This window comes from Oncorhynchus keta, unplaced genomic scaffold (genome assembly GCF_023373465.1).
Source record: "Oncorhynchus keta strain PuntledgeMale-10-30-2019 unplaced genomic scaffold, Oket_V2 Un_scaffold_30379_pilon_pilon, whole genome shotgun sequence".
Taxonomy (NCBI): domain Eukaryota; kingdom Metazoa; phylum Chordata; class Actinopteri; order Salmoniformes; family Salmonidae; genus Oncorhynchus; species Oncorhynchus keta.
Genome location: NW_026290910.1, coordinates 163,297 through 175,758, shown reverse-complemented (window position 1 = coordinate 175,758; position 12,462 = coordinate 163,297). Strand labels below are relative to the sequence as shown.

Genomic DNA, 12,462 nt, shown 5'->3' with positions numbered 1-12,462 from the left:
CTCTTGAATTGTATGAAGTAGAATGTCTCTACATTTTACATTTGGATGTTTACAATGGCTGAGGTGTGATGTTCAATTGTAAGAGCATTTACTCAGATTTGAGTAACACAATTAATATACATTAGTATAAAATACTATAATTGACCAATATTTGACAACACAATATAGCTCAGTATTTTAAATATTTATTGTATACAGTCATTTTTGCTCATCTTTATCAAGGATGTCAGTCATTTCGAACCCCACTGTTGTTTTCTATGTAGGATAAAGAAGAAGATCTGGCCACCGGTACCTGACCCCTCCAACAGCACTATCGCTAAATGGTCTCCTGATTTCACATCCAAAGTAAGTTTAAGTGCCTCCTGTGCTAGTCAAAGAGGATGTTTACGTAAGATAAGATGGTACTTTATTTGTAAAACTTTATAGTACAACTCACCTGCTGAGCCACTTGTCAATTAAGTTTATCTGTGTTGCTGAACTCTCAAAACATGAATTGCTCCTATCTGCTCTCCACTGACCGTAACATCCACATGGGTCGTTCCAACACACCCACCATCTCAGATTGTTCTAAAAATCGTTTCGGTTGTTAGAAACAGAAGATTATTTTGTTGAAATATATATATATTGATCTCTGAGAAATTAAGCTAATTGATTGCATCCAAATTGGCCATTTATATTAATATAATTCATATAATATTCAATACATATAGTACCTATCATCTAATTTGGACCATGTTTTTTCCTAACTATGAGTAAGACAAGTAGTATGGAGCTGCGCCTCGGAGTATTGTTTATTCATCCTATCCTTCACCCAAACCTGCAATGCCTCTCATTCATAATGCGATATTTTATAAGTGTGTATGGCAGAGTCATCAGTTGGACTCATGGTATTTCTCCATTTGTCTACTTTGCCTTTAAAATATTCATTAAAGTAATTTGCAATGTCATGTCGTTTTGTAAAAAACATACCCTGTGATTCAAGAAAGGAGGCAAACATGTTTGAATACCTACCCATTATAACATTCAAACATGCTAACCCTAACCCTAACCCATTATAACATTCAAACATGCTAACCCTAACCCATTATAACATTCAAACATGCTAACCCTAACCCATTATAACATTCAAACATGCTAACCCTAACCCATTATAACATTCAAACATTCTCCATATTTTTTTTCCCTCACCCTTGACTTCATATATTTTGAGCTGATAATATCCTTTCTTTTTACCTTGGTCTCAAGATTTCTTAAATGTACAATAACTTTGCTTACCCGACAGAGTGCCAGATCTATCTGCTTCCTTTTTGGCATTATTACGTTGAAGCATTACATTTCTCAGCTCATCATCAATCCATGGGGCTCTGTTTGACATCACAGTGCGTTTTCTTAATTGGGCATGCTTATCAACAATACAATACAACAATATGCTCATCAACAATACTAGAAATAATTTCACAAACACACTCAGTGCCATTTCAGGATCATCCTCACTACACACTTCCAGCCATTGCACATTCTTAACCTCATCCACAAATGAGTCCTGATTGAACCCCTTGTAGGACCTTTGGTAGATTACTGTACCTTAGGGCCAGCCATTTGGTATTTTGTTTTTTCTAGTGAGTGCCATTCAGCCACAAGAGCATTGGTGAGGTCGAGCACTGATTAGCGATTAGGCCTGGCTCGCGTTCCAATTCATCCCAAAGGTGATCGATGGGGTTGAGGTCAGGTCCAAGCTTTACACCACTCCAGCCGACTTGGCATTGCACATGGTGATCTTAGGCTTGTGTGCGGCTGCATGGAAACACATTTCATGAAGCCATTGACGAACAGTTCTTGTGCTGGCATTTCTTCCAGAGGCAGTTTGGAACTTGGAAGTGAGTGTTGCTGATTTTTACACTCTTCGTGCTTTCCACTTCACAATAACTAATCTAAAGAAGGCCAGTTTTTTTATTGCAGTTTTCAGCTGTGCTAAACATAATTGCAAAAGGGTTTTCTAATGATCAGTTAGCGTTTTAAAATGATAAACTTGAATTAGCTAACACAACGTGCCATTGGAACACAGGAGTGATGGTTGCTGATAATGGGCCTCTCTACGCCTATGTAGATATTGAATTAGAAATCTGCCTTTTCCAGCTACGATAGTAATTTACAACATTAACAATGTCAACACTGTATTTGTGATCAATTTGATGTTTTTTAATGGACCATTTTTTTTGCTTTTCTTTCAAAAACAAGGACATTTCTAAGTGACCCCAAACGTTTGAACAGTAGTGTGTATATATATTTCCTGAGCTTTCTTACATCTCCTAAATATAGGACCAATATATTCCACTTCTCAAATGCATTGTTTCAGTTTTCAAATTCAGTTCTCTAAATTCAGAAAAACAAGAGAGAACGTCCTGGTACTTTGCCAGCCAGGAAAGGTAGAAGAGAACGGATAGAATCAAACGCTCACTGTGGTAAACAGAAAGGTCCACTCATGGGGTTGGCATGATAAGCTTAGATCATCTGGTCACTCAATGTAGAGGGGATGAAGACGCGGTAATGGGTGCTGTGTGTTCCATCTCCTCTTGGAGTTTTTCGATACACTTTATCCTGAATTATGCTGAACTTCTCAAGTCTTCAGACAGACGCACCACAATTGATGATCATCACCATGATGGCGGCATCATTCTGCCGTGCTCTCCACACACTCATCATCCAGACACTTGGCGGTAGTGTAAGTGCGGCACAATGGAAGACAAACATTGACAGCCTCTGTAATCCAAGAAAAGGCATCTGGTACAACATTCCGTTTTCCTTTGCGATACTCAATGATGAAGTCAAACCTCTGAAGTCTGATAGACCAGTGAATAAGATGGCCATTGGTCTTGCCTGATGCCAGAACCCACTGCAGAGCAGCGTGGTCTGTGACAACTGTGAAGACCTTCGCCTCCATGTAGTCCATTTCTCCAAAGCCTAGACCACAGCGACGCACTCCCTTTGTCGTTGAATAATCCCTCTCGGCTGAATTAAGGGTGTGACTTGCATAGGCAAGAAATTATTCTGTTCCAGGTCCAGTTTGATGAGCCAAGACTGCTGCAAGTCCTGTTTACTTGCATCCGTGTACATGATGAAGTGAGCATTCAGGTTAGGATGTCCAAGCACTGGAGGAGTGTTTGAATGCTTTAAATGCACTTTGGCATGCAGGGGTCCATTGGAATTTCAGCCCCTTCTTACGGTGGTTGAGTGGTTCAGCAACCTTTGAAAAGTCAGGCACTAACCTGTGGTACCATCCAGCCATACCCAGGAAGTGCTGAACAGCCTTGAGGGATGTGGGAATTGGGAACTCCTGCACTGCTACAACTTTGGCTGAATCTGCATGGATATCTTCAGCATTAACCACATGACCAAGGAACTTGAGTTCTGGCTGCAAGGTCAAACCTGCAGCCTTTAGTCTGTCGAAGATGGACTGTATGTTTTGCAGATGATCAGAGGCAGAGTAGATTATGATGTCATCCGGATACACAAGACAATTTCTTCCCCTCAGATCTCCCAGGACAGTGTCCATCAACCTTTGGAAGGTTGCTGGAGCGTTCTTCAAACCAAAAGGCATGACTTTGAGTACAAACCAGCAGGGGTGACAAAGGCAGTCTTGTCCTGACTAGCGGGATCCATTGCCACCTGCCAATATCCAGATTACTGAAGATGGATGCTCCTACCAGAGATTCCAGTATGTCATTGATGTCCAGTAGAGGGTCGACATTACTTTCTGTAATCTACACAGAATTGATGCTCTTGAGCTGTTCATTGAGGGGGACAGCCTGTACGGATGCTGCTTAATGGGGACTTCATGCTGGGTATAGATGTTGTGTTTGAAGACAGTTTTGTGGCCGGGTGTAAGTGTACAGATTTCACCTGGGAGAGTTGCCACCTCTCGTCATCCAGGGGGGGTGTATGGCCTTAAGCAGGGTGATAGCCGGGTTCTCTGGCATCACTGTTGGAACTTGTTTTTGTCTGTCTTTGTATTTTCTCTGTCCTTGTCTTCTACTTGAGCTAACCAGGACTCTGAGTAAGGTAGCAGGATCCAGCCTGAAATCCGTGCATTTCCAGGTTGAGATGGATGAGGCCGGGAATGCTCCAGGCCAAGGACTACAGCCAATGCAAGGAGGTTAATAATAACATCATGCAGCTCTATTTTCATATCAATCCAGCCCAAAGGAGTGGTAGGTTCTCCATTGGCCAAGTAGAATAGTCCTTCCTCCCAGGTTCTCCTCGTGAGGTAATGCCCTATTTCGCCACAGGGCTCCTACATCAAGGTGTAAGTTGCTCTTGTGTCGCTTATGGCCTTCCATAACAGTCAGAGGAACCGATAGTTGTTGCGGAATTGGAATAAGACCTCTAGTTGTGCTGTCTGAAGGCTTCATGGGTACCGTGTTCTGAAGAATGAGAATGAATGATAATCTCCTGCTCAGTAATGTCAGCCTTCCATCTCCTACATATAACTCCATAGGAGAAGCCAAAAGTCCCGGTTTGGCTCTGCTTCACCCTGGACTCCGACAAGTTCATGCTCATAGAGAGAGAATCGTTTATGAAACTCCTCCCAAGTTGACACATGTTCACCAGCTATCTCCCACCAGTCTCTTGCTGTACCATGGAGAACAATGTGGAGGGTAGCCAGAACCTCCAAGTCAGTAAGGGGCAGGATAGAAAGGAAATCATTACACTCCGATAGGAGAAACAGTGGATCAACATCCTCTTCTGGGCTGCTAAAAGTGGGGAAAAGTAGTTTGATAGGGAGGGAGCGCTCTAGAGGAGGCATGACAGTGGCAAGGGGAGTTCTGTTGTTTAACAGTATCTTCAGAGGGGTTTTTGTAGTACTACCTGTTCCTATTCCCTTAATGGCAGAGCCTGAGGCAGAGGTAAACCCTGAGGGAGGTACAGAGGATTTGTCCAGAAGGGAAAAGCACTGCATTACCTCCTGGTGCAGCTCCTCCAGTTGAAGGTCTGTGGCTTTTTCCATCTCACTACAGGTCTCCTTTTGAGTCTGTTCAATCAAAAATAATAGTTCCCCTCAGAGAGTTCTTCATAACCTCTTTCAGATAAGAACACACTCCCTTCACAACAGAGGCTGACTCCTCTGCTCTCTGTTTTTGTTCCTCCTCAAGGTAGATTATAACTAGATTGTTAGTTTCTATGAGTGTTTTGAAACTTTGCATTTTCCATTGAACATCCTGCTTCAGAGAATCTAGCAAATATTTCTATCTCTGAGCAGTTTTGTTGGTTTTCCTCCATTTGACGGGGGAAGGTGAGCCAATCTCGGCAGCACATCTTTCTGATCAGCCTCCACACTTTCACTGAGTTTGCGAATGGAATTCCCCTGCATTGTCAAACTATGGTTGGTGTGTGTCCATTGTTGTTCCCTTTGTCCAGTGAGCACAGAGACACCTCTCCCAGTCTGTCTGGGCAAGGTAACAGGAAGAGGTTGAGGGGAGGGTAATGGCGGAGAAGTAATAGCTGAGCCTGAAGCCTAAGGATAAGGACCAGTGCTCTCCAACTCCATTACACCATCGAGTCCTTCCACAATGAAAGAATCCTGGTCATATTTTCCATTAGGTGTGTCCACATTTACACAGTATGGGGTTCCAACAAAAGACATGATTCAGCTTTGTGTGGTGTCATGGGTGCTTTTCTTTTCAAGCCCCTGTTTGGGCTCCAATTCTGTAGCGGTATTAATATATGCCATTTAGCAGACGCTTTTATCCAAAGCGACTTACAGTCATGTGTGCATACATTCTACATATGGGTGGTCCCGGGGATTGAACCCACTACCCTGGCGTTACAAGCGCCATGCTCTACCAACTGAGCTACAGAAGTTAGAGGGGGGTAAAGAGATTTTGTTTGTGCGCCAGGCAGGTATTAACCCTGTTGAAAGGAGAAGAGTAGGCTAGATGGAGTACCACTACCAGACAGACACATCAGCAGAAGAGACTGCCTAGTGTAGCCTGTTGGCCAGATAGCCAGTGGAGAGAAAAGATAAGACTCACCACATAAAACACACATCACAGGACAGGGGTAACCCCACCAATAATACCTCATACAATAATAATGGCAGAGCAATTTAATTGCAACTTCATATAAACAATTGACAAGAATGAACCAAGTCATCAACATTCTAGGATTTCCAGTGTAGTGTATTACCTATATAGTGAGGGGGGTATGAATGGGTGTGTGGGGGTGTGAGTTCATAGACAAAACAAAGGCCTTAAAATGTCACAAATGTAAATAGTCCTTCACAATATCAACTCTTACGCAAACGTCCTTTAACTAAAATGTTACACCAACTACAACTGGCAGGGGACTAATAATCCAACGACACTAAACATTAACGCATACGAAAGAAGAAAGTCTGCTGCAGTGAAACGCACTGGAGGGATAGAGGGGAAAAGGAGAGCGAGAGAGGGGGGTCTTAGCTGTTGACTTCAGGCTTGCAGTTGCACTGTGTCTGTCCATCTTGATACACCTGATGGTTTGTTTTTCAAAGCTTGGCAACAATGTTTCTACTGCTAGGCCTCCTGGGTGGTGCAGTGGTCTAAGGCATTAGCTGTGCCACCACAGATTCTGGGTTCGAGTCCAGGCTCTGTCGCAGCCGGCCGCGACCGGGAGACCTATGGGGTGGCGCACAATTGGCCCAGCGTCGTTCGGGTTAGGGAAGGGTTTGGCCCGGCAGGGATGTCCTTGTCCCATCGCGTACCTGTGACTCCTGTGGCGGGCCGGGCACAGTGCAGTCACAGTGCTTTCTCTGACACATTGGTGCGGCTGGCTTCTGGGTTAAGCTTCTGGGTTAAGCTTCTGGGTTAAGCTTCTGGGTTAAGCTTCTGGGTTAAGCGAGCATTGTGTCAAGAAACAATGCGGCTTGGTTGTTGTGTTTCTGAGGACGCACGGCTCTCGACCTTTGCCTCTCCCAAGTCCGTACGGGAGATGCATTGACGAGACAAGACTGTAACTACCAATTGGATACCATGAAATTTGGAGAAAAAGGGGTAAAAGTTAAAAATACTACACGTGAACAGTGACAGGAGCGGTCCCAAAAGAGTACAACCATGACCTAGGGTGGTAACACCGCAGATTGACTTAAACACTTTACAACTAAGCACGCTGAAAATAAACAAGACTTCTGTAGAGTTACACACACTGTCCAACTGCTGTGCCAACCAGGAGCTCCACACAGAGAGCCTGAAGAGCTGTTTATTTCCTCCTTCCTGACTGCTGATGAGCTCTTAAAGTGGCAGCGCACGGCTCCGTGCAGGATTTCGCCGCAAGTTGTATTGGTTCTGTGATCTCTAAGTATGAGGTCAAAGAGGGGTGAAATGTAACCGAGATGGTTCGATGAATCAGGCTCTTTTGACGAGTAACATTACCGGAGATGTGAAGACGTGTGTTAGCTTCCAGAACGGATCCCTTTGGGCTTTAGCTAAGTGGGCTAACACAGTCTTGTGACATGCAGGAGACCTAGTTCGAGAGAGCAAGATTAAATCGGGAGTGGAACGTCTATCCTTATATGTCTATGACAGGGCTAATCAACTGTATTCTTATGGTGGCCTATTTCTTGAATGGGATCATAATAGTTTATAGCCGAAACGGTTCAAACACTACATGCCACATTTGCTTCAGAAACCGCCAGAAACTTCTGTTTACCACAGTGACCATTTAATTGTATCCGGTTCTTCTCTACTTTTCCTAGCTGGCAAAGTCTCAGCATGTTGTCTCTGGTTTTGAATCTGAATTTGAAAACTGAATCTGAATGCATACACAGACAATGAATGTAATATCTACCATATTGAAACTGAATATATAAATATTGGATTTGAATATTCAATTAAATTTAAATACATTTTAAAACTGAATGCAATATTCACTTAATTCAGTTTCAAATCATGAAATACAAGTTCAGTGTGTTAATTCAACGATTCAATTTGTGCATTACAAATTCAATATCCTAATACAAATGAAAAATAATGGAATACAAATACAATTTCTGTTGGCACTGAAATTGCTCTAAACTGTTCTATGTGCTCTATTTCTATGCTATTTCTAAGTTTTGTTTTTGTGTCTTACTTTCTGTTTTCTACACCAGTTGAAAATACAATATTTTGGAAAATATATTTCATAGTGGTTTAGATGGTACAATGATTCTCTACACTTGACTTGCATGTCATGGTACATGAACTGAAATTAGGCGAACTATTAGAATTTTAGCAACCAGGAAATGGCGGAGCAATTTCTGCGTAGTGCATCTTTAAGGAAACACTGTGGGCTTGTTACAATACATAAATCATGACGAATATACACTTTGGTTCACCTTCAACAATTCTGATCTAACAATCTGGTCAATGGAAAGTCTGTGCTCTTTTGACTGCATCAAAAGGCACATGTTGCTAAATGCAGATGTGTCCATTTCAGTCATTTTACCATTTCAGTCTTTTTTTCAGCGTATTGTAACATAGATGTGAAATGCACTTCAAAGAGAACTTGACTTGACCCTCCCTTTTTGTTCCAGGCTGACACTCCTAAGGAGAGCGCGCTGGGTGACGTGAGTATTGTAGAGGTGGACGTGTTCGACAGGAAGTCTCTGTGTGAGGAGGACAAGGCAGGCCTGCCGCTCAAAAAGGACAAATACCTGTCGGAGGAGCATAGCAGCGGCATCGGCGGCTCCTCTTGCCTGTCATCGCCTCACCAGAGCGTCTCAGACAGCGACGAGGGCGGCGACGAGGGCCAGACTACAGCCAGCACCGTCCAGTACTCGTCGGTGGTGGCATCCTGCGGCTACAAGGGCCAGACCCCCTGCCCTCTCCCCCAGTCCGGCTTGTCCCAGACGCCTAGCTTCACCCGCTCTGAGTCCACCCAACCCCTGCTGGACAGCGAGGAGCACCCGGAGGGCCCCGAGTCACAGCGCTACCTGCGGAACCCCTACTTCGGGCGCTTGCCTGTGGGGAACAATGGCGACAGCGGAGACCTGGAGGACTTGAACCAGATGGAGATGAAGAAGCAGGGGTTGGCTTTGCGCCGGTTCTGCCCCCTGGAGGAGGACTTTCAGCAGACCACACCCACAGAGGAGGGTCAGTCACCTGACGGACAGCCAGGCCCTGACCCTAGCTACATGCCTCAGCTCAGCGGCTACAGGCCTCAGTGTTAGGAGGACTTAGTTCGAGGTTGTCACACTTCATGTACAGTGACTCTTCCTCTGCGCCTTTGTTAATTTCACTTTTGTTCCAAACTTTGTCAGCCTATTATTTTTGCACTTACCCAAATGGCAATCATGAACTTCATGTGGGCATCTTGACGTGACTTGTTAAAATCTCTTTTAAGTGGATGATATAGTTTGCCTGTATGTCGAGGTTTTATTGTTTTAAGATCCTAAAAAGGAAATAGATGCCTACGTGCAGACCCGTTCATTTTCAGTTAATTACTGACCTAGGTAGTTGGCGTCGCCCATTGACCTCTTAAGAAAAGTCCATAGCCTAGATGTGGACCCCTATTCTCTATAAGCCGGCCAAGTTGAACTTTGAATGGACAAAGTGTGATGACTCATCATTCCAAGAAAGAAGACTTGAAGGAAGCGAAAAGGTGATGCTAGCCAATACAACAGGACCCTCTTGAAATTCAGAAAGTATTCCCTTGACTTGTTCCACATTTTGTTGCATCCTAAATTCTAAAAGGATTCAATATAAACATTCTCACCAATCTACACAATACCCATAATGACAAGGTGAAAACATGTTTTTTGACATTTTAGCAAATTTATTGAAAATGAAAAAGCGATATGATTTACATAAGTATTCACACCCCTGACTCAATACATGTTAGAATCATCTTTGACAGCTGTGAGTCTTTCTGGGTAAGTCTCCAAGAGCTATGCGCAGCTGGATTGTACAAGTTAGTTGTTGTCGTTGCTCGACAGCCATTTTCAAGTCTTGCCATAGATTTTCAAGCTAATTTAAGTCAAAACTGTAACTAGGCTACACAGGAACATTCAATGTCATCTTGGTAAGCAACTCCAGTGTATTTATGGACTTTTGTTTTAGGTTATTGTCCTGCTGAAAGCTGTATTTGTGTCCCAGTGTCTGTTGGAAAGCAGACTGAACCAGGTTTTCCTCTAGGATTTTGCCTGTGCTCTATTCAATTTATTTATTTATTTTCCCCCAAAAAACTGTAGTCCTTGCTGATGACAAGCATACCCATAACATGATGCAGCCACCATCATGCTTGAAAATATGAAGTGTGGTACTCCGTGATGTGTTGGATATGCCCCAAACATAACGCTTTGTATTCAGGACATAAATTACATTTCTTTGACACATATTTTGGTAGTTTTACTTTAGTGCCTTATTGCAAACATGATGCATGTTTTGAATATTTGTATCCTGTACAGGCTTAGTTCTTTTCACTCTGTCATTTAGGTTAGTTTTGTGGAGTAACTACAATCTTGTTGATTCATCCTCAGTCTTCTCCTATCACAGCCATTAAACTCTGGTAGAAAGGACGCCTTTAACTTTGTAGTGACTGGGTGTATAGATCCACCATCCAAAGTGTAATTAATAACTTTGCTCAAAAGGATATTCAATGTCTGCTTCTTTTTTTTACCCATCTACCAATAGGTGCCCTTCTTTGTGAGGCACTGGAAAACCTCCTTGCTCAACTGAGGGACCTTACAAGTAATTGTATGTGTGGGGTACAGAGTCGAGGTCGTCATTCAAAAATCATGTTAAATACTTATTGCACACAGTGCGTGCATCTTGTGACTTGTTCAGCAAAGTTTTACTCCTGAACTTTAGGTTTGCCATAAAAGGGGTTGAATAATTGGCTCAACATTTCAGCTTTTCATTTTTTATTCATTTGTAAAAAATGTCAAAAAAACATTGTTCCTCTTTGAAATTATGGGCTATTGTGTGTAGGCCAGTGAAATACGATCTCAATTTAATACATTTTAAATTCAGACTGTAACACAAAATATGGAAAAAGTCGAGAGGTGTGAATACTTTGAAGGCATTGTATGCTACACTAGTAGGTGTATGGTTAGTGACATATCTTTCCAGATAGAAAAAACTGTTTGACAAATGTACATTTTGCCTTTTCACACTGCCTTATTGACTTTGCGTCATGAATGGAATGAAGAAATGCTATGCAATTTCCCTGCCCATCAAAACTTCTTGTTCGAGGTCAAATATAGAGATATTACTGTTGCATTATTATTATGTGGTCCTTCTGTAGCTCAGTTGGTAGAGCATGGCGCTTGTAACGCCAGGGTAGTGGGTTCGATTCCCGGGACCACCCATACGTAGAATGTATGCACACATGACTGTAAGTCGCTTTGGATAAAAGCGTCTGCTAAATGGCATATATTATTATATTATTATTATATACTGAAAAGGAAGTTTTTGTATAATTTGTTTCTGGGAAATGTTTTTCATATTCATTTTTGTGTTGTCGTGAATTTTCTGAAGACTGAAAAGTGTAGTATATTTTGTTAATTTGTTTGAGATTCTTTTGTTTAGAACATACGTACAGATCTCAACAGGACAAACTCCAATATGTGTTCCTACAGAGAATATGCTCAGAAAGGGATGTTGCATGTACAGACCGTTTAAATATTGCTACATTGAGGGTTATAAAAAATATTCTTCCACCATCACTCAGTTAACACTACTTTTCCACATATACGGGAAACAAACAGCCTAGTACTTCACTGCATGCCACCAGAATACATGTGCCCTTTTTGGAGCATGGTTTGTGAATGTGTGACATTATACAATATGAAATAAACCAAAAGTGTTATCCATGTGAACTAATAATTGACTACGCTTCTAAGCCAGCATATCTTTATAGAGCTTTATTTTCAGTGAGACTTTCAACATTAATAGAACAGAATATATTAGTCCATCGTACGGGGAGGAAGTAGCAGTTCACAATACAATATTGTTTTGTGTGCTCGGAAAATAAAATGTCCTCTCCCCCCTCTACCTTACCAAGTCAGTCCATTATTTAGGGTCAAGTGTTGATAAAAATATATCGACTCTATGGGGGTATATCAGCTTTAATATTGCAGTTTGTGAATTCCATCATTTGTCTGCATCATTTCCAAAACCCCTTTTTTTCCCCCCTAAATATATCAAATATATATTTCATACATTTCCCTTTATTTTCCCCTGACAAGATCGGTTAGTTTTACATAATATGTCCCATATGTAACGCTCGTCGTAGGTGGAAGAAGAGGAGGACCAATTCGCAGCGTGGTAAGTGTTCATATTTTTAATAACGTAATGAACACTGAACAAAATAAAACTACAAACGAACAGTCCTGTATGGTGCTGAAAAAACACTGAACAGAAAATAATCACCCACACCTCAAAGGTGAAAACACAAAACACAATAGAAAACAGGCTACCTAAGTATGGTTCTCAATCAGGGACAACCAGGCTA

At 42.2% G+C, this 12,462-nt stretch overlaps 1 protein-coding gene across 1 annotated transcript in view; it reads left to right on the top strand.

The window, feature by feature from the left end:
• The window catches only part of LOC118385560 (interleukin-6 receptor subunit beta-like), a 44,701-nt gene extending 32,880 nt beyond the window's left edge, over positions 1-11,821 (top strand). The window contains exons 15-16 of the mRNA XM_035772791.2: positions 264-345; positions 8,543-11,821. Coding sequence (XP_035628684.1) covers positions 264-345; positions 8,543-9,178 — 718 coding nt within the window. The 3' untranslated portion in view covers positions 9,179-11,821. The remainder of the gene's footprint in view (positions 1-263; positions 346-8,542) is intronic.
• Positions 11,822-12,462: the final 641 nt, after the last annotated feature.